Source organism: Gadus chalcogrammus, chromosome 12 (genome assembly GCF_026213295.1).
Source record: "Gadus chalcogrammus isolate NIFS_2021 chromosome 12, NIFS_Gcha_1.0, whole genome shotgun sequence".
In the NCBI taxonomy this organism is placed as follows: Eukaryota; Metazoa; Chordata; class Actinopteri; order Gadiformes; family Gadidae; genus Gadus; species Gadus chalcogrammus.
In genome coordinates this window covers 3490638-3513836 of record NC_079423.1, presented here as the reverse complement: position 1 = coordinate 3513836, position 23199 = coordinate 3490638, and the positions used below count along the sequence as shown (strand labels likewise).

At 46.2% G+C, this 23199-nt stretch overlaps 1 protein-coding gene across 2 annotated transcripts in view; it reads right to left on the bottom strand.

Annotated features, from left to right (window-relative positions):
* LOC130392865 (importin-13-like) overlaps positions 1 to 23199 on the bottom strand; it is a 32857-nt gene that overhangs the window by 6463 nt on the left and 3195 nt on the right. For both annotated transcript variants that reach the window (XM_056603366.1, XM_056603365.1), the window contains exons 3-17: positions 20418 to 20543; positions 19907 to 20263; positions 17394 to 17647; positions 13425 to 13565; positions 13098 to 13239; positions 12662 to 12828; positions 12147 to 12267; positions 11823 to 11970; positions 8245 to 8426; positions 7777 to 7803; positions 7408 to 7542; positions 2264 to 2416; positions 1757 to 1837; positions 1460 to 1597; positions 1110 to 1206 (exon numbers count right to left, since the gene is read on the bottom strand). In XM_056603366.1, the coding sequence (XP_056459341.1) occupies positions 1110 to 1206; positions 1460 to 1597; positions 1757 to 1837; positions 2264 to 2416; positions 7408 to 7542; positions 7777 to 7803; positions 8245 to 8426; positions 11823 to 11970; positions 12147 to 12267; positions 12662 to 12828; positions 13098 to 13239; positions 13425 to 13565; positions 17394 to 17647; positions 19907 to 20263; positions 20418 to 20543 (2269 nt within the window). The remainder of the gene's footprint in view (positions 1 to 1109; positions 1207 to 1459; positions 1598 to 1756; positions 1838 to 2263; positions 2417 to 7407; positions 7543 to 7776; positions 7804 to 8244; positions 8427 to 11822; positions 11971 to 12146; positions 12268 to 12661; positions 12829 to 13097; positions 13240 to 13424; positions 13566 to 17393; positions 17648 to 19906; positions 20264 to 20417; positions 20544 to 23199) is intronic.

Sequence of the window (23199 nt, the reverse complement as noted above, 5' to 3'; positions counted from 1 at the left end):
TAGATCGCTTTCACCAAGGTTAATTTTAATGTCAGGGAACAAAAGAGGGGAGGGTTTTGGGTGCCTGGGTGAATGCAGCCTGTGCTATATTATTTAGCTACAGCCAACTGAACAAGCCAATGTTTTAAGTCCTCCCGTTAGGGCACAAGGACACCTTCTGTGAATAAAAAGCGTTAACAGGCAGGAAGACAGAACAGCCAGTACTGTACCAGTCAAAGTACAAGAGAAGGGTGGGCAGGGTGGGGTGCACAATGATAAAAATACAAAAAACACAGGACAGGAGAGGCAGACATGATATGGACCTTGACACTCAATCACACTTTGGGGTGGAATCATTTTGGGGTATATAATAATAATAAATAATAATAATAAATTTTATTTATAATGCACTTTATATTCAAGAATCTCAAAGTGATATGCGTCTGACAAGAGTGTGACTAACGAACACACTATTGGATTGACCTTTAGGTTCCCCCTTCAGCTGGGTGGAATAGGTTTGATCATTCTCATCAAATAAGATGAATCCTATTCGATGTGCTTCATACAGAACTCTATAGTCGATTCAATAGCAGTATACCTTTAGTAAAGGTTTGTCATCAAAGATTACATTGATGAGAAATACATCGATACATTGCGGAGCACATAATTGTAGTTTCAATGTATTTTAAGACCGAGACAATCCGCCTAGGCCAGAAGGTACATTGTCCTTACAATTAGCTCTAAAAGCAATGAGGACAGGGTAAGACAAGGGTGACGTAGCATCCTCTGATGCGCTCTAACTTCATGAAAGCCATCCCCCGGGCAGAAACATCTAAAGTGCTCTTGCACTGTGGACTAGAAATATGTAAAACAGCATTCATTGTCCTCCCAAGTGATGTCAGGAGGAAACTTGAAAGCATGATTCTAACATATTAAAGAATACAGATCGGGAAATGAATCCATATTGGACCTCCTCTCGTTTCGCCAAACATTCAATATGATGTTGGACAAGCAGGGACACACAGAAAACGATTTCAAAACAGTAAAGCATCAGGGATCTGGCTATAACAAAAAAAATGGCACAGACATGGAGAATCATTTGCTGCCCCCTCACTTGCCGGACCCCCTACCTTGTTGGAAGATAGAGAGTGTTACCGAGGTAACTAGCTCAAACAGAGCCTTGATGGGTGGGAAGTGGTCCGTCTGACTGGCAAAGATATGAACCATCTGAAACATAAAGCTTCATCAGCACACACACATCAAGCCTAGTGGGTGTAATCAATGGATTCGCCCCGCAGTTATGCAACAAATGTCCAAAGATGGTATTCTCATCTGGAGAAAAATATAAAGAGGAGGTTAAAATAATAATTAATGTGTCATGTGAGCACGAATGTGTTTGCATACCTGATCAGTAAATACCTGACCTGAGTGCGTGTGTCTGTGTGTATACCTGCTGTTATGTGGTCCAGTGTGTAAGTACCTGTCGTGTGAGGTCCAGAGCAGAAGCCTGAGGTATGGTGCTGTACATCTGACCAAGCATCTCACTAAGCTGGGACACCATCGGCGCAAAGTCGTGGAGAAGAGTCTTCACCGACTTCTCAAAGATAGCACACACGGCCTGAGGGACACACGTGTAGACATCAATCCCCACTCGACAGAAAGTGATGATTGGCGGAGCTGTGAAGTCGCACTTCAAATATAGACATGGGGTTGGTATCTGTGAACACATCCGATTGGCCCACGGGTCTTGGGACCCTCATCTTGACCTGTGCCTCACCTCTACCACCTGGGAGTCATTTAGCCACTGGCTGAGGACCGTCTGGATGAGGGCGAACACCTGCTGCAAGACCACCACCACCTGAAGGTCACAATGCATGCATATTATTTTCAAGTGTATTACCCATAGCCATGAACACATTGTATATTTTCACCAGTCCTATGCGATAGCAGAACTTATGGAGGGAGACAGCACAGAGCTTGGTCATGGAACCAAATCTGAAAGGGGCGGAGTTGTGTCTTGCGTCCTGTTTTGTTAACTTTGGGTTATTCCGAAATTCTGATTTGTGACACTACATTTTTTCACACATAGAATATTTTTTACACACATTCAATATTTGAAGGCATGTCCATTTAACGCAATTCCTATTTTTTGTATTATATTCTATACTTTTAATTTGAATCATGAATCCTTTCCATTTGGATTTGCTCAAATTACTATTGTGGCAGCCATTCCGACGGCTGGTTAAATGGGCATCGCAGAGGGCCGGGCAGCTGGTGGACTCACAGGGTTGGGTCCGGGTGGAGGGGGCGTGGTTTTAACCGGCGGCGCCGATCCCTCCCCTGACTCGTCGTCCTGCTTGCTGATGTCCAGGGTGGTGAACAGGTTGGACAGCAGACCCAGGATGTGGATGATGGCCAGCTTATTGGAGGGGTTGGGCTGGAGAGGTCCAAGAGGCACAGACAAACACAGGGTTATGCTCTGGGGAACTACCAGGGAGATACCAGCGCTAGGTCGACGAGTGCCCTACGAGAATGATTAGGATGGTGATACTCAGAGGACACCCCATCTCTGATACCCACTAGCAGGTCAAATATGCCGCATGCAAGATATATTTGTTATCATATTAGATACCTTCCCCGACAACGCAGACAATATTCTTCATCTTACCAGATATCCTTCCTTAAAGCTATACTGTACGATGTGAGAGAGCTAGCATGATTTGAAATTAGCTTCTCTTCGAAGTTACGTTTAACTCCTCCCCCACCCTTCAGGACTCCCTGCCCCCACCCCTCGACACAGAGCCGTGCACGAGCGCTGCTGCTGCTTACGGCTTACTTCAACGGCAACCATTGCGTCACTTTTCAGGCCATTCAACTCCCTCAGCTGTCGCCATCGCTGAAAAGCGAATCCAATATTTATTCTCGTTTTTCATCGAGCAGTCTCCAACTTCTTTTTTGTGGCTGCCTTTTCAGTTTCTGTCTTTTTTTTTCTTGCCTTTTTAAAAGGATGAACCGGGGCAAGTAACGGTGGCAGTGGTAACTTCAGTTGTTTCTCTTCCATTGTGTAAACGTTGTAGGCTCACTAGGTCTAGTCCACTGTCATGAACTACTATGACAACAACGCTTTCTTTGCCCTCCGTTAACGCGCTCAGGCCGGCTCAGGCTCGTACACAGAGGGGAGAGAACGCGCAGGCTTGTGATTGGTTCTTTAGATTCGGGCACAGTGTCTCCGATTGGTAAGCATTTTAACAGGTTTATAGCCGATACAGAATTAGTTTTTTTTTCGCTTCTTTTTCATTGCCCATAAGTTATTTATTGCTGTCAGGATGTAAAAAACAATTTCAACAACATATTAAAAAGTGCATATCACTGGAAATCGTACAATATGCCTCTAACTATGTATTCATCGATTCAGCGCTAAAAGCCAACACAATTATAATTTGACACATTTCCATGATGTTCAGCTAGTCGTCAGGATGCTTGTGTCCACCCCCTCTAGCCTGACTCATGCACATTACCCATACCCCTCACCCTCCGCTCTTACCCACATTCTCAGAGGTGATGTGGGTAATTAAGGCGTCATTAAGAAACATTTATTTACCCATGTGTCAACATGACGACGGAACATCAAGTACACAGAGCAAAAACAACTTCAGCAAAAATAACACCCACGTCTGCCTTCCCTTCAAATACAGCGAGAAAATCGTTTCTAACTCCGTCACGTCATTAAACCCCCCAGCCACTCCCTGATGCTGAGGCCGCGACTCTCCACCAGGGGGCCGTAAGACACTGGCCTGGAGTCTCTACGCCGAGGTTTATGGCCATGCATACATTACACAGCTCGAGATAATGCACATAATGGGTGGTGGTGGGTTAGGGGCAACGAGAAGGAACAAGGATGGAGTCGGAGAGGGGGAGAGTAGATTGATTGAGCTAGAGAGAGATACAGAGACTGAGATAGACAGAAAGACAGACAGACAGCGAGAGCCAGACAGACAGAGATATAGGGCCCTATCTTGCATCCGGCGCAAGTGACTTAGTCACTGGCGCATGTGTCGTTGCTAGTTTACAACTGGCGCAGAGCGTTCTTTTCCCACCAGCGCCACTCGCCGGTAAATTAGGGATTGATCATGCGCCGCAAGGGGCGGTTCGGCGGAAGGAGGAGGCGTGTTCTGGCGCAAACGGTATTTTGCCGTCTCTGAATACCATTGCGCTACTGACCAGGAAATACCTGGTTTAAAGTCAGTGGCGCGTTGTTCAGACGCTATTTTAAGGGCGCATGCATACATGCGCATGCGATGCATACGGATTGCTTGTGCACCTCGCGCATACACTTTGCTTCTCTCATCTACCTAGCCGCACATTCTTGGTAAATTATTTGGGAAAGAACAGCTGATGCAGCGGTAATAAGTTGTACTTTTAAATCAATGCATCTGCGTAAAGCGAACGCAATACCGCCCCCGCTGCTCCGATTCTCCGGCCAATCTCACGCTCCATAGTTCCCTCACTCGCGAACAAGACCCAACAATCAATGGCAATGTCTATTACCGCGGGGACACATGCATATTAGGATAGCATACTATACTGATAAGAAACAATGTTTATAATGTATTGCGTATATCATTAAATAGAACCACAGTTACCGCATATCATATGTTATAGCCTATCATCATACGTTTTCTTTGCCGAAATTTATTTGAGGACTCAGTATTTCTGAAGTTGTGGAAGAAAAACCCTTATTCCATGTGTGAATTAGGCCATATTATTTGGCAATAAACTAAGCCATTTGCAGTTTGAAATTCTCGGAGACTGCAGACGCGCTGTCAAAATATCAACTCGTCCGATTCAAATGCGCTCATGGCTCTTAAAGGGGATGGGAGCTGGCACTCTCATTGGTTTGTTGCACGTTACGCCCAAACCACACCTACGGGTAATTAGGCTGCTTCAGACCAACCCTTTTGACACTTGCGCCGCGGCGCAAGCGTCATTTATCCGCCTGTAAAATAGCGATAGCGCCGTAGAACCGCCCACAAAGCTACTTGCGCTTTGCGCTTTCCCACTTGCGTTTCAGACCGTTAAAATAGGGCCCATAGAGGGACAGAGACGGAGACAGAGAGACGGGGAGAGAGCGATGTAGAAAGAGACAGAGATGGAGGCAGAGAGAAGGAGCGAGAAAGCGAGGAGCAGCAATGTCTGTACCAATTCCTCTGTTCACCCCAGGAGAGAGGTCTTTGATGGTGGCGGAACAAGGAATTAGGAAGAGGAGGCTACATTTGTCCCACAGAGATAATATCAAGCGAAGTATTTATAGGTACTGTCAGCTTCTTATTTTTTTAATTGAACGAGCAGGTCAGGTTTCATTATATCTGTGATTTCATCAGGGTCAGTCCTTTTTTTGCAAGCACAATAGTTTGAACCTGAGGAAATACATTTGATTTAGATAGTTTTCATATTTTCTCCTGCTTGCAGTGTGTTTGGTGTGTGGTGTGTGTACTATGTTATGTTAGTCTCAGCCTGTGGTGCAGGACCAACCTCCATCTGGTCCTGCAAAGAAATGTTCCCCTGCAAAGGCCAGACAGCCAGAGGATCTGCTTCTGCGGCCAATGCCCAACAACGCCTGCCACGTACAGCATATGCCATACGTGTTGACTCGGTAGCCCCAGCCTGTTCTGCCGGCGATTTGAATTCGCCCTGCAGCAGGGTCTGGAGAGGAGCAATACATTTCTTTCTGCTTCCGGAGCCAATCACCAAGATGGCTTTTCCCCCTGGCGCGCTATTGGCTGGTTTAACACAATGATGACAGGGGAGCAACGAATTGCGTACATCAATTCGAGTCATTTGAACTAAGCCTGTTGATCACGCCTCTTGTGCTGAAGATAATGACATCAGCCTCCCCAGACCAACATGCAATCTACGATTGAGCTTGGTCTGGCCACAGCCAGGCCAATACGTGTGTGTACAAATTTGCAATTGATGCATGTATTTCGTTTATACATATTAAATTGTACATGTGCTCTTGTTAAAGGGACAACCATTTGCATTAAGCTTTGTATCGTTAGAAACCCAGTCATATTTTTGAATGGTCTTGCTTCATTCCCTCTCTTTCCCCTGACTAGGGTGAGATCCCTATCTACCACTAACACCTGCTTTAAATTACCGTACTCAAAATGAAGAAAATGAAATTTTGCGTCATTTAAAGCAGGAAGTGTAGGGGGTGGGGGGGGGCCTCTGTATTTTGTGTCCGGTGTGACCGGTAAATCACACAAGCACTAATGAAGTATTGATGTAGTACCAGAGACGCAGTCGTTTATTCATAATATCATCCGGTGCACACATCTTTTGGCCGTGTTCTATAAGATATTCTACAACACTCCGGGAGCTCCGGCGGGAGAGGATCCATCTAAAGGATCAAATATAATATATATAGACATCTATAATATAATAATATCTTCTCGGCCTAAAGCTGTGTGCGCCTTCGGATGATATTATGAATAAAGGACTGCGTCGGGTTCTCCGACGTTTTCTGGTCCTTCTACATTAATCTGAAGTCGTGGTTCAATCTGCACTTCACGGAGTCAAAGCCAACGTTCTTCCCCCAGCTCCTTCTCCACCATGGCCGAGAATTAATACACGAGTGATATTTTGCAAACCCGCACCCGCCCGTACTTCCGCAACCGACCAGACCTGCTATAAATTGATACAGACGACCGACAAGCACCCGAAGAATAATTAGAAACATAATGGAACGCCGGGGAATTACACTATCTGGTGTTGAGCGTGGTTCTTTAGATTGCTGTGCAAAAAAAGTATATCATCCACTGTGGACGGTTTTAGTTGACTCCTCCGCTCCTGAAAATCATATCCAGCACCGGAGAAGTGTTGCTTGCAATCGCAAAACCCACGACCGACCCGCGCTGTTCAGGCGTCTGAGCCGACCCGCACCCTTGTCCGACACAATACATTATTTTTTACCCGGTTCATCCAAATTGTGCGGGTCAGCCTGTCGGGTACCCGAACCAGTGCATGACTCTTTCCGAGATAACCCCCACCACAAGTCTTTACTTATTATGGAAGTACCAGAGACTGTGTAGAGAACCCGACGCAGTCTTTAATTCATAATATCATCCGAAGGCGCACACAGCTTTTGGCAGTGATATTTTATATTATATAAGGCTATAGTATATGAACGCTGATTGGCTGTTATGTCCCTCAGGGAGTGAACACTGATTGGCCTTGTGGGAGTTGTCATCTTCAATCCACAAGCGCCAAAAAGTCACTGTCTCCCTTTTCTCGGTCAAGAAGGCACCAAATTAGAAATTTATGTTAGTATTCGACTACATTTATGACCCACTTTCAATACAGATTCATGTCTCTACCGTTGAAATTCAGATGTGTGAGTGTGTGCAGATGTGAATCGTGCGTACACACCGTTTCGTCGGCCAGCTTCTCCAGCTGCTGTATGTAGGGGGTGATGAGTGAGTGCAGGTTCCTCAGGATCTCCTCCACGGGGAGCGCAGAGAGCAGAAAGCCCAGGGCCTGCATCAGCCACATACACTGACTCGTCTGTTGGGGGGAGAGGAGTGCATGTTTAGCCTCCGTTACCACCACCACGACACGTAAATCCCAAATTGGCATTGAAAGCACACGTACAAACTTGTGCACACAGACGGCGACCTCCTCAGAGTACACCCATAAAAAGAATGCAATAAAACAAGAGTTATGTGTCGGGTGTCTCTACTTTAAATGCAAGGCACGCGGTCTCTCGTGATGGGCCAACACAAGAGGACGCACACTGACCTTGTGGATCTGCTTGATAAGCACCTCCTGGAAGAGACGGACACAAGTTATGTTTAATGTATGGCATCAAAACTATTTTTAGCACTTTTTACGCAAATTCGAAAAATCCCCCAAAGCATGAATTTAAAGTGATAGACAACGGGATCTTAAAACTCAAAATGCACCTGACATATCACAGAGGAATGTACCCACTGCAAACATACCGGTGATCTATCAAAAAGTCTAAAATAATATTAACACCCAAACCTCTCAGGAGTCGATCCTACACTGACTTCCTTTGCTGTCTTTGAGATGTATATTTTTATCCTTTTTGACATTTTCTCGACAAGCTATTTGCTCAGTGTGTCTTGTTGGATCCATCCCTTGGAGCTATGTCATGGTGACTCTATGTGTTCAGATCCTGCGGTCCTTCACTTTAAGTCTAACAGCGGGCTGGTGCAGAGCTCTGCCAGGCCTCACGGCTCCTACCTGGGAGACGGCCACAATATTGCTGGCGTAGGGCGGCAGGTCGTATTTACACTCTCTGCAGATCTTCTTGAGCGTGGACACGGAGGAGACCGAGAGGTCCGGGTTCCCAAGGGCCTGCAGCACCAGCGGCAGCACGCTGCTGAGCATGACTGGGTGGTCTGCCAGCCATTCTGCCAGCGCTCCTGGGTTGGGGAAAGAAGGGGGAAAAACATGATGTTGTTGTTGTGTTCAGCTGTACATGTACAGGGCGGGGGGAAGACAGATCCCTACTCAAACTTGACTGCTTTTGTAATGGGGTCTAGTTGTCGTGTCGCTTCCCCATGCAGATTTTACATTGATGTTCTGTACAGGTCACAACGTCATGGTCTTATATATATATATATTCATGGGTAATGTGGGAAAGTATGAATGTGTTAAAAGCATGAAAGCATGATGTTGCTTGACATTGCTACAAATCTTTCAGAGTACGGACCATTATGAGAAGGTGGGCAATTTGATGAAAACAAAAGAATGACCTGACAAAGTATTCATTAAATACTAGGGCCCGACCGATATGGATTTTTGAGTGCCGATGCCGATTATTTTCAGAGAAAAATTAAGATTACGATTTAATCGGCCGATTAAAAAACAACAAAAAAAAACCATATAAAACGTAGTTTTTGATACCTTAAATATACTTTAAACACTTTTGACGAATATGTGAATTGAATGCAGAACCTTTGAGTGTTTTAGAATACATTTACAGTCAAAAATTTGTGTAATGCCGCGTTTCCACTGCAGGGTGCGGAACGGATCGGATCGCAAAGGTGCGGTAGGGAGGGGGCGGTAGAGCCCAGCTCAGTTCCGAGGTCGCGTTTCCACTGCCGACAGTACCCTTGGTGGTAGGCCGGATGTCGATCGCCGCGGCAGCTACGTAAACATCGTAAACAACGTCTTCCTCCCCAAGAATGCAGACGAACGTCTCCACCTCCTTGTTCGCCCAAGCAAGCTTTTTACGCGACATGTTAATTGTAAAGAATAATACCTCGAGGCTACTGTTTGTTTGTTTTTATCCCCGCGTCACCCGGAAGTGACGATTCTGTCGACCAATCAACGGAGGGGGGGGTGTAGCTAGAATTTCACGGGACCCTTTCAGGCGTCTGGTCTCGTTTTGGGTACCGCAACGGAGGAGTCCCGAGAATGGGGCCGGAACGGGTACGGCAAAGTCCGGGTCACGCCCACTTTTGGCGGTGGAAACGCGACCCGACCCGGACCTTTGCGATCTGATCCGTTCCGCACCCTGCAGTGGAAACGCGCCATAATGTAAAATGTAAAATAAATAACTAACTCCCAATGTGCTGCGCTCGTGAGCAGTGACTAACACGTGCGTGCTGAGCAGTATGGTCTCACCGTTAGAGTCTACAGTATAACAAATTAACATGGCCTGGGACCTAAAGAAAAACAGGCACAACATGCTCAAACAACGCGTCTTGTGTACATTGGTGAGGTGAGCGCGCAGCTGCCTGAGCGAGCGTGCTTTCATGTTGTACGGTAAAATTCAATCTCCTCTTTTTTACTCCAGCTTAAGTTGTTAGTTAGCAAGGCGAGTAGGAGCGCAATCTGCAGGATACTAAGCGCAATAACATTAAAAAAATACATATATATATATATAATCGGTTGTAATCGGCGTCTTTTTGGCCGATTCCGATTATTTTCAAAAAGGCTATAATCGGCCGAGGAAATCGGCAGGGCCCTATTAAATACATTACACAGACCCATACATTACACAGGCATATATATGACTTATGACTTATATGACTTATTATGTACATATGTACAGTATATATTAGGGCTGGGCAAGTTAACGCGTTAATTGATGCATTCTTTTTTTTACCTTGATTTTTTTAAAGGTTTTGCCCACAGAACATTCATATCAAAAATATTTTTTGTTTTTAGTTTCAATACTTTACATTCAATGATACTTGCAGTAAGTGACTGCCTGATTACAATTGCAGTAAATGACAGCCTGTTCATAATTCCCAAATTGGATTTTAACTACACGTGTAGTAACAGTTGGGTTTACAATTGTACTAATTAACTGCCGGTTTACAATTCGCAAAGCTGTAGTGTTCTGTAAATTTCATATTCAACCCACACTGAGTGAATCAAAATTCTCTCAAGATCACTTGGTCTAGTTTTTGCTTATTAAGTAAATTTGGCATGAATGATAATGTGTCATTCCTTAATCTCATTTAAATTAAATTAGAGTGGATTTAAAATATAATTTAAAATGTGCGATTAATCGTGAGTTAACTCACCAATACTATGCGATCAATCGCGATTAAAACTTTTAATCGTTGCCCAGCCCTAGTATATACACATTAAAGTAGGGCTGCAGGATATATCGGCTATGTACGATATATCGATATAATTTCCAAGGGGATACAAGATTTGACAATATCGTTTATATCGATATGCGTTAAAATGGTCAGTTTCCCCCGCAAGCGTCTACAGCGCTTGCCTTGGAGACTGTGAGCGCGACCCCTCCCCCTCCCACTCTGTCTTTCCGAACGTGCCGTGTGCAAAGACGCCTCATTCCCGCCCCCGCCGCCCCCTCACAACACAACAAGCATGGATGATACCCGTAAAGAAAACGAGACGGCGGCGGGAGACGAAATTGTTTCAAAGAGGAGAAACAACGGCTCCATAATGTGGAAATAGTTTGGGTTTAAAAAAAACAGATGAGCAGCAGCTGCAGGTCATCTGTAGAGAGTGTAGCAAAACCGTTGCGACTAAAAGTGGAAGCACGACAAATCTGTTCCACCATTTACAGCAGCGGCACAAAGTGCAGTATGAGGAATGCGTAAAACTCCGTGGCTGTGCTGCTGCATCACCGGCCGCGACAGTTTCTTCTGCCCCGAAACCAGGGCCGGCGCTCGGCAAATGTGTTGGGGGCGCCCTCTGGTGACGCTCTTAATTAATTAATTAAAATATACGAAACAAGCGAAATGAAACCAAACATGTTCCCAAATGGAACGGAGAAGGGAGGGGGCGGGGGATTAAAGTTACGGCGCACTGAAACCCTCACCATAGTACGCAGGACAATGCGACGAAGCCAATGCTCTTAATGGTAGCTAATGTGTGTAACCTACAGCTTTATATTGTTTTGCATAGGTGATTATTTTGTGAAGGTGAAAAACGTCCCTTTTTTTTTTTACATGTTCATTCAATTCTGTTGAAAATAACGATACAAAATCACATGTTGCAGTCATACTGACCTATGTTTTAATAAAAGTGCTTGCAACATCTCACATGTGGCTTTTGACTTACAAAAAAAACATCTAACCCACTCTAGAAAATATCGAGATATATATCGTATATCGCCATTCAGCCAAAAAATATCGGGATATCATATTTTGCCCATATCGTGCAGCCCTACGTTAAAGCCACCGGTATTATTAAAAGAAGCATTCCATATTAGATGATATATTAGGAATAGGAATTTTCAGACTCAAGGCCGATCTCACGTCCTTATTTTTTAGGGATGTGGATAGCAGAAGCAGAAGGCGGGGGCACAGAGCCAAGTGAGTTTCCGTTACCTATAGTAAACATGACTGTGTCGGCCAGCTGCACGTTGTTGATGTTGATTCTGGGAATGAGCCCTATTAGACCCGGGATGACGTCCGAGTAGTTTACGTCTATCGTCTCCGCTATAGACTGGAAGCCGTACAGCAATGCTTCTGTATGCTGGAAGGGGTGACAACACATTGTGATGAGCCGTGAGAGTGAAACCACTTTCTTGTACACAATTCACGCTCATTAATTGGTTATAGCCAGGCTGGTTGGGTGGCTGTGGTTTACTGTAGAGGCACGGCAAAGATTCATGTAAAAAACATGCATCATGTGATGTGTATGCCACTCACCTGCCACGACGTGGGCTGCTCTGTGTTGGTCAACAGTCTTCCAAGCTTCTCATAAAGGTTACTTAGAAGCTCCGCCCCGAGCATCTCATACACGTACATGAGCGTGTCTGAGATGTCCACTCTGGAACACAGACAAACACACACACACACACACACACACACACACACACAGTTTCAGAGCAGAAGCATCCTGCACCCTGCTCTGTTTCAGGATTAAGTGTTTTAAATAACAAGCAAATGGGTATGGCCTCAGTCAGAAGGCGCAACCCATGTCAAGTTAAAACTGAGTCCAGCTGAGTGTATTTGTCTTCATCATCGCAAATGTCACAACGCACCAAACTACCGCCGATGCCATTACAGTCGACACAGTTTTGTACCAGGTCTTTGGTTACATTCTGCTTCCTTTTTTTCTTGTGGAATTTCTGCCATGGGAGGGTTGCTCTCGTTTCTATACGAGAGCATGTTTCTATACCATGTTTCTATACACACACACACACACACTGGAACAGACCTACCTGTAAATCCTGAACTGCTCCTTCTCATCTGAGGACCAGGACGCGTACTCCTGGTCGGAGGGGAACTGGGCTTTATGGAGCAACACGTCCACCAGCTGGAAGTAGACGGGCCGGTACACCTGCAGGTACACGGCCTGCCGCTCCGACTCAAACGACATAATCTCATCCTAGAGAGAGAAACAGCAACACAGAGACAGATAGACAGACAGGCGTAGAGAAGGACAAACAGTGAGAATGGTACGTATTATGTCATCTGCATCGAGTCAGCCTTTCTATTTGCTGACCTTTGCTGAGTCAACAATGATGACTTGAACACAACATGTTCCTAATCACATGACGAAGGAATAACTGAATGAATAAAAAAATAAAATGGCAAAAAACACACAAGATGGTGTATACTGCATGTATACATGAAGAGGGGAGGGGGGTTACATACTTGTAGGGTGTACCAGAAGGTGAGGGTGAGAGAGCTGGTGGTCTCATTAACCGGGTAGTGGCCAGGAATGCCCGTACAGAACATGATCATGTTGACTAGAGCCAGGAAGCTCTGCCAGTGGTCCACCTGTTCCAGCAGGGTCCTAGAGATAGAGAGATAAGTGTGAGGCTAAATAATGAACAGGTATACCAGTATGGAAATAATTCATCCCCAACAGGTAAAAATACAATAACAAAAATGTAATTCATCAGGGATTAGCAAATTTGAAGATTGAACAGCTCCCCCCAGCCCCCCACCCACCCACCCCGCACCCCAACACACACACACCTGGAGTGGTTCTCTCCCAGGGTGACCACGATGCGGCAGATGCCGTGGCAGGTCTCCATGTCTCCACCCTGCACTGCCTCCCTCAGCTGCTCCTGCAGGGCCAGCACCAACGGCACCAGCTTCAGTAGAGTGTTAACATACCTACACACACACACAAGCACACGTTAGGAGTCTAGAAGGTAAAGAGATGAAAGTTACCACCAAATCAATACAGCGCTTTGTGAAATATCCCTGCTGACTCATAGCCAGGCTCTGCTTACTTCAGATCTCTGCTCAGAAGATAGTATTGCCTAGTATTTATGACAGATAGTTTCACTGCCTGACAATGTATATAATCTGTCCCTGACTGATTGTGTATTGGCAGTCTGGGTTCAGATTACGATTTTGCAGGGTTTCCGGGAAAGAGCCACACCCAACGGCTCTCTGAAGTCTCAGGAAACACACACACACACACACACACACACACACACACACACACACACACACACACACACACACACACACACACACACACACACACACACACACACACACACACACACACACACACACACACACACACAAAGCGGCTGACATTTTGTGTGCGTGTGTGACTACTTGTGTCTGTGTGTGTGCATATTTCAAATGCCATGGAAGACATTATCCATGAGTGAGCAACATAGGATATAAACATAAATCCATACCGGGTCTGTCTGTGTTTGTGTGTATGAGTGCGTGTGTGCGTGTCTCCAGGGGTTGTGGGTGGAATGCAGGACTTTCATGCATCCTTCATGAGGACGTTGGGAAGGACAAGGTGAGGCGGCATGAATATTCATCAGAGAAAGCAGGAGTTTGGGGAAAATCTCATTTTTATAGAGCCTTATGCCTTATCCATCGTTGTATGTTTTGGGGGTAGAGTCCCCACGTTGTTCATTTCTCCACTACCAGCTCTAGCAGTGGTTCATTTAGCTATTTCTACCCCGAGGTTTCTGGGTTTTTATGCGGCGAGCTGCCTTAATGTCTCCGTGTTATAACGCAGAGTCACCGCCTCAGCAGTCTGTGAACATCAGATGCTCCCTGGAGACTATCCCACCCTGCACTCCCAGTCAGCCATTCAGACCAGTGTGTAGCCGTGTGTGTGTCCTACATCCTGTAGGTTTGATCACTGCAGGAGAGAGAGGGAGTGAAAGAGAGAGAGAGAGAAAGAGAAAGAGAGACAGAGAGAGAGAGTGAGCGAGCGACTACACACATGCACTTAGAGGCCAATTCATTTTTAATGGGCCGCTTTAGAGATGTATGTCATGGCCTCAGCTCTTTGAGGTAACAAGTGCCTGTTTGTGCAGAAGTCTATGGAGTACTGAAATCAAACAAAATGAAAGGTAGTAGTCGACAGAGTGTGTTTGTATATGTTTCCCCTCTCGTAGTGGATGGGATTCTGTAGCAATTCGCTGTTGTACCCCCATCCTGGGGCTCCGCTTCATCGCTATGTTGCCCCGATGAAACACTGTAAATTGTACCTCTTCGTCCACCCCACCCGCCCTTATGGTGCGGCCACACCAGACGCGTATCTCGCGTACTTTTTACGCGAGATACGCGCGTAAAATGTTGCTTGACCATTTTGTGTCAAAAATGGTCACATACGCGCAATACGCGCCATACGCGCATACGTCACTCGCCTAGATGAGTCCAATGTCCATGCAAGTGAACGGAGCGTTCCCTCTTCGTCATAACTATCCAACCAAATGTTATGTTATGTTACTATTTCCACCCAGAATAAAGAAAGTTGTCGGCCGTGGCTGTGTGTGTGTGTGTGTCTTGCCCCAGGATGAGGCTCCCCACGGTAAAGGCTCCAACACTTGGGTGTGTGTGTGTGTGTGTGTTGCCCCAGGATAAGCTGCGCTGGAGTCCGAGGTAGGAAACCCAAACGCCGCCGTGTTTGGGTGATAGAGTTTAGATCGGGTTAGATTAAATAATCTCGGATATAAATAACAATAATCGGGTTAAATAACTTCACATGGTGTGTCTGGTGTGTTTCCAGCATTCGTAGTGTTGATCAGCAGATATATAGTCCGCCAAGACGTTGAGGTTGCTTAGTAACCAGAGACTCTGTCCATGCAAGTGAACGGAGCGTTCCCTCTTCGTCATAACTATCAAACCAAACATCCTTCACATTCACCGAGCGAACATTATGAAAGTAAAATGCACATTTCTCGCTAGAAATGTTTCCATAAAAGCATTTAATGGCGTAACTATGTTACTATTTCCACACAGAATAAAGAAAGATGTCGGCCGTATGCTTCTGTCCAAGCTCACTACTCTCTGCCAGTGACGTCGGGTCAAGCTCAACGCTGATTGGGCAATGCGGCTATCGTCAGACGCGTATCTCGCGTACTTCGCGTAAAAAGTTAAATTTTTTGAACTCTTGAAATGTACGCGATATACGCGATATACGCGCGTATAGCGCGTATTGCGCGTAAATATACGCGCCACATACGCGCTATACGCGCGTACAATGTTGCTTATACGCTTAATACGCGTGAAACGCGTAATACGCGTATTAAACCAATGGTTCCCTATGGAAAAAATGGCGATTTGAGACGCGAAGTACGCGAGATACGCCTCTGGTGTGGCCGCACCTTTAGTACTCACTCAGCCCCCCCCCCCCCCCCCCCCCTGCTCTTTCCTTCCCTGATCCCCACTGCAATTACATCAACGCTCTGAGACAGGGGAACTGGGTTGCCTGGCAACAGGATGCGGCTGGACCAATAGCATCCTCCCCAATGAGTTGACTGTAATGTGTTTAAACAGAAAGAGAGAGAGAAAAGAGAGATGGGGGGGGCGGGGGGAACAGCATCGAGGTAGAGATTCTGGACTGGAGTAGAATACACAGGCAGGGTATCCAGAGATTTGTGTGAGTACACTCACATCCACGCGGGTGCACATACTTGCACATACTTACACACACACATGCACGCACGCGCGCACGCACACAAACACACACGCACACACAAACAGGCCCATGCGTCCCTGATTTTGACAGCTAGAATTGAAATACAAGACGTACAACATTTTATTCCTGCTTAATCAAGGAGGATTGTCCATAGTGAAACAACGAAAAAACAACATCAGCTAATTACATATTCACCAAGGAAATTAAATGGAACTCGTCATTAACGAGCAACTGCTCTATCTGTAACTGAAGCATTTTGCATGCAATGCATGCATGTGCAAACTCGTATTCAGGGACTTCAGACCACTTGTCAGTAATAGCTTTCCCAGGGCTCTTGCTTCCCATTCTGGTATACAGGGGTAAAGCATTCCTTTGCCTGAACTCCTCCACCTCGTACTCCTCCACCTCCTCCTGTTCCTCCTTCTCATTGTCGCTCTATATTCTTCTTCTGCACCCGTCTCCCTCTCAGTCACACCCTCGCCGGCCCTTCACCCCTCCCCCCAGCCCTGGGGATAGGGTAATGGGGGCCTGCCATGTCTGAATCAAGCAGGGCGTGATGACATCTCGGCCCTGCTCTGTAGTCATGGCAACGCCAGCCAGCCGAGAAAATGACCCCTCCCCTCTCCTCCTCCCCTCCCCTATCTGATGCCCCTCCAATGCCCTCTCTCGCTCTCCTTGCTTCATTCCCACCTCGTGTCCTCTGTCGGCATCTCATTGCCGTTCCCGTCTACTCCATCTCTCCCTCTTGCATGCTCTCAGTTCGACATCTAGCCTTTTTTAACCTTCTCAACCTCTACTTATCCAACCTTGTCTGTCTTTGGCTGACACACCTTGATTTTGTGTGTGTGTGACAAACGGATAACACAGGTAAATACAGAGACACACATGCTGAGCATAGGCACACGCGCGCACACACACACACACACACACACACACACACACACACACACACACACACACACACACACACACACACACACACACACACACACACACACACACACACACACACACACACACACACACACACACACACACACCTTTGGGAGTCTGGCTGGGAGATGGCGTTGACAATGGCCTCCACTGCTGTGTCAAAGAGTTCGGGGTCGGGCAGCGCGCTGAAGCAGTCGTGCACCAGACTCTCGCTCTCATTGAGTGGCACGTCCAGCATCACCCAGGACGACAGGCAGCGCAGCACACGGGCCTTCACCGCCCCCGGGCTGTCGGCCCTGCGCAGGAGCTGCTGCAGCAGGGGGCACACAGACCCCCACTCACGCCCCAGGGCACCGCGCACCTGAAGGGAGAGGAAAGGTGGAGGGAGAGACGGCGTGAGATTCTATGGCATGCATTGGTTGTTCACCGTTTTTTCATGCTGGGGGCGAGCGGACTGCACTTAGGCCGAATTCATTGTTCTGTGGAGCTTCCCACGCTTTTGCGAAAGATCCACTTTTGGACTCAGGGACATGACGCAGAACTTTTAGTACCTCCACGACAGGTTTGTGTACAAAAGGTGGCAGTACAGCCAACACGCAACTGCGATGCCGAATGTGCTCTATTGAAAATATGTGGAAGCAATAGTTTTATGAAAAAGATGTTGCAAAATCATTCAAGATGCAATGCTGAAAAGCAGTTGGTGTATCGACTGAAAATTCAGTTTTGATTTTGCCGGGGGCATTTCAATTTATTCTTGTGCCTGCCTCTCCAAAATAAAACAAAACACAATGCCTTTTTTTCGCTTGAACATTCAATGATTACTTGACGTGAACCCGAAAGAACTGGCCAAGCGTTGCCAAGCTATGAGAAGACCGAATGTCAAACTTGTAGTTCATTAATGGGAAAGGGTACGAGTAGACTCTCCGACTAGCGACCTGGATCTTCGCATACGTGCAGGAAAGCCGAAGTGCAATTTGACACCTAGCGTCTGCCTGAAAATGTTACAAATTGACAGATGTATTTTGTTGTCGTTTATGTCTACAGCGTGTGTATTCGTCATCTGCCTATACCCTGCGCTTAACGATGTGTTGGAAAAAAGGGATTCCAGGACTTAAATGAAAGCAGTTGTTCGCCTGAAGATGTATATCAGTTATTTTTGAGTAAAAAACGTTTTAACAACAAGCTTAAAACTGCATAATTAATAATAACAATAATGCAACCATTCATGGAGCAGTCAGAAATTAAGTAAACAGTTTGAAATAATTGTTCGGGAACAGAGCATTCATTTTGAAAATCACAGTTATTCCAAGCTGTGAGTTGCCTTAAAGGTCCCATGGGATGACAATTTCACTTTAAGAGGTTTTCTAATATTAATCCGAGTTCCCCTAGCCTGCCTATGGTCCCCTAGTAGCTAGAGATGACGTTAGCTGTAAAACGAGCACTAGGGATCCTGCTCCGCCTTTGTAAAATGAAAGCAGATTGCGAATTTTGCCCCATATATCGTCATAAGGGGCCCGGTTACCTCCCCTTCTCTGCTTTGCCCGCCCAGAGAATTTGGCCCGCCAATGAGACAATGAGCTACAACTGTTGTACACTTCTTTGTTATTTGGATAACCATTCTGCTGTTGGTGTTATGGCGCATAACACGTCAGGTTCTCTGACATCTCTGGTGTTTCCACAACGAGACTCGTAGTGGGGGTTATCTCAGCCATGGTGGCTGAGAAGGAATTGGGCAAATGGAACTTTGGCTTTGACTCCCTGAAGTACATAAACCGTGACATGGAGGAGAAAGGGATTGTTGCCCGCAATTGCAATCACGGGCAACATCCCTTTCTCCTCCATGTCGTGGTTCAGTCTACTTCAGATTGATGTGGAAGTGGAAGAACCAGAGACGTCGGAGAACCTGACGCAGCCGTTTGAGAATCATAACATCGTCTGAAGGCGCACACCGCTTTTGGCCGTGATAATATATATGATATAGATATCTATGCATAATATGATATAATTTAGATATAGAGCTCCAAGACTCCCGCCGGAGCACCCGGAGTGTTCTAGAATATTTCAAGAACACGGCCAAAAGCTGTGTGCGCCTCGCCATTGCGATATATCCACTGTAAACACGAGCGCATGGTACCGTGGCCGCAATCTGCTCAGGGCCAAACCCCCCCCCTGCACCTTGATCCGCCTTTAAAAAACGGCATGTTTGTTGAAAGCTCATCATGGGACTGGCTCGTAGTGGCTGTAATACTGCACCAAGGCTGAATTTCTTGAACGTCTTCAAATACTGTATTAAGGGCCCACTAACACCTACATATAAGCATCCATAACTTAGCATGCCATGGGACCTTTAATAAGAGGAGACAATGAAAGGATTACGGTTCTAACGGACCAGGCGGTCAGTAAGATAATGATGGATAATGACTTCTCCTCTCATGTGATCACAAACATTTAAGCACTGCAACAGCCAATGCTGTTGTACTGCTTTTCACTAAATGAAGTCGACCATTTGGATGGTTGGCATCAACATTTTCAGTTGATAAATTGCATACCTTATCGGCATTGTCTTTAATTGTGTGCCTTTGTGCATAGTCTGATGCGTAACAGCAGTGAGGGGTCCTACCTGTCCCTTGCGGTACTGCGGCAGGCGGCTGGTGTGGAACTCCTCGGGAAGCACGGTGAGCAGCTCCAGCAGCGCCAGGCAGCGCGCCCTCCCGTCCACCCCTCCGCCCTCCTCCTGGAACACCCGCACCATCTCGGCCACGGCGCCCGGCCACGCCTCCGGCATGGTGTTGAGCGCCAGCGAGGCCAGCGCCACGCACAGCCGGGTCAGCACCATCTTGGAACCCGAAGAAAAGCAGGCGATCTGGGAGAACAGCTGGCTCTTCAGGGACTCGTACTGGTCAGTGGGGATATCCCCCCAGTAGCGGGAGATCTTGGTGTGGAGGGCGCTTGCCCCAAAGTACTGGATCTCAGGGACCTGTGATGAGACGAGGTTGTGTTGGAGTAATACAAATGAAAAGGGAACGTATATCTGGTTGGGTTTACATGTTATTGTTTATGTGTTTAATTTGTGTGTGTGTTTTTATATGTGTATGTGGTTATGTGTATGTGTTTGTGCATGTGTGACAAACCTTATCCGGGCTGAGCAGGGCCCAGCAGAACTGCCAGGCCTGCGGGGAGACCTGGGCCTGCATCAGCCATTTCTGTGCCAGGTTTTTGTTCTCTATGTTGGGGTCGTAGTATAACTGGTGGAGCGCCTGAAAATTTGCAAAAGAAAAAAGAGATGGTTTATTTTTTTCTTAGTCTATGGTTACAAACTTAAAGGAGAGTAAAAATGTGTCCACATGGAAATAATGTCTAAATAAGTACCAGTTGTGTGTTTGAAAAGCGAGCAATACAAAAGAAGTAAAGAGCAAAAAAATACAATTCTAATCCAATCCTGATACACATAGTTTGTGTTTGTTTGTTTTATCATCCTGGTTTGTCTGGAGCAGGTTCCAGCCAGAGAAAGAGTTCAGATCTCTCTGACCCACAGTCAGTGAAACGAGCCTCACACCCGACATACTCAGTCGATACATATGACCATGACAGACCATCGAAAATCTGAGACTGGAAAGAAATTGATGTGAACAGGCTGCAGGGAAACAGACCAGCGGAGGGAGAGGGAGAGAGGAGAGCGAGAGAAATCACTCTTCTGTCATGGCTGGATTCGAGATGCTAATTATAGATGTTTTCTCCTCGATCTCCCGCTCTCCATACTCCCTCTGCCGTCACATCCCATGCCTCTCGCGCTCAAACCTCTCATCCCTCACAGATGTACCTTTTTTAAAGACTTTTCAGCAATCTTCTTCAATAAATGATGATGCGAAGTGAACAGATGGACATGCATTAAACACTCTCTCTCTGCTCCATAAATGCCTCACTCGATCAGTCAAAGGGCTCAGGTTACAGGCTTTTAGTTGGTCAGTTCTCACTTGAAATTGGTCCATTGTTAAAAGTGAATTCCTGTAAGGAGGAGTTCCACAAAGCCTTATCTTTTTTTTTAATATAACTGAAGCACAGTCTGGCCACCTCTCAGGTCTTTATTTTCTGTTGACTGACTGTTGACTGTAGACACTGTAGCTGGCAGGCCAACCTGACCGCTTGGCAGGACTAATACTAGGAATGGTCCACATTCAATATTACCGACGTCCATCCTCTTTCGGTGATATTGCATCGTCATCACACCGTGTGCTTCTTAATGTCTGTTATATCAAACGAAATATGACATTCCACACTGAGCTTCAAATCAAAACTAGAAATTACACTCTTGATGATTAAAGCTTTGACCGACCAATTTATATTTCTTCATAGTTCAATGTTAACAAAACCTCAAATCGATTCTCTGATGACGTGACTACGTATCAATATGGTGTGCCACACCCTACAACCCAGTATCCGCATCATGACAACCAATACATTAATATCCCTTGGCTCTAACTGACGAAGTAAAAGAACAGAAACGAGTGCTCGGACAAAGCCGTGTTCCCGTGACTGGGTGGGGGTCGGGTTTCTTCCAGCATGGCTGCCGACTGCCAGAGAGGGCGTCGGCTGCTAGTGTGCTGTGATACCGCTCCACCATTATTAGGCTCCTGTTTCCGTAGGAGCACCAACAACGCCTGGGCACTTGTTTAATGAGAATTGTTTTCACGGTGAGGTGGCACAGCTGTGTGTACCGAGACAGAGGCCCCGTCCACACAGACGAAAAGACAAGCCTGCACAGGGACACAAACACACTGAGACACTACCTGTTTATGCCTTTCACAAGAAAATATCCAGAATTCGTTCACTTTCTTGTAGGGAGAGCAGCGTCATGGCAACGACACTTGTATAGGGAAAATGTCATTTTTAACAAGCCCGTCAATCGCTTTAGGCTAGGCCTGGATTAGGATCGACATCGTGGATTGAAGAAGGGTTGGTGCTCATCTAGTCAGTGTTCAGCTCACATTCTGCAAGTCAAACCTGTGATCATTGGCTTCAAAGGACCAGAGGATCATTAATGCCACATGTTGTTATTCTCACCCACACCCCATCAAACGGGACCGTCAAAGTACATGTTTGTGTTGGTTTATCCTCCCTGGGATTAATAATAAAACACAGGGAAATAAAAATGTCCACATGAAGCCATTAAGAGGAAATAGAACAGGTTTTTGGCTCTGATTACTTTTCCCTTAATGCCCATTTGCTAAAGTTATAATCTAGTCTTTGTAGAAGCAAAAAAGTCTGAAGACTAAAATCAAATATGTGCAATAATGCACACACATTTGTAGGCGATGTAATGGCCATTTAACTGGGGAGACTACACAGATGAAAACAGTCACCTGCTTCCAACCTACGGTAGGCTTGCTTAAGGCAGGGAGTCTCCAAAGATACCATCATGCTCCCCCACACCCCACCTTTTCTCACAACGTCGGAGAGCCAGCAGGGTGGTGGACGCTATAGGTATAAAACAATTCTCCTCCCCCTCCCTCTATACAGGTCTCTCTGCCCTCTAGCAGATCCACCATCTGCTCCGCTCACATCACAGTGTAGTACAGCGCCACGCACTAGGCACTCCAAGCCTCAGAGGACCGAAATAACTTGTCTAGCCCAGGAGCTGCACCAACACACAGTAAGCAATTTACAACAAGAAAGGCAAGTGGTAAGAGGGCTGTACGTCAAGAGCAGGAGAGGGGCAAAGATTTGAAATTCATATAGTGTAGTCATCACTGACAAACTGTATCATCATACCAAATGTAAAATATCACGAATTCTGGAACGCACTCGGGAATGTATAATTTTCACAAGACCGTTGTACATTGATGTATATTATGTACACATGTATGGATGATCAAGGGCAAGTCAGTTGAGCACAGCAGGTGACGGCCCACGGCT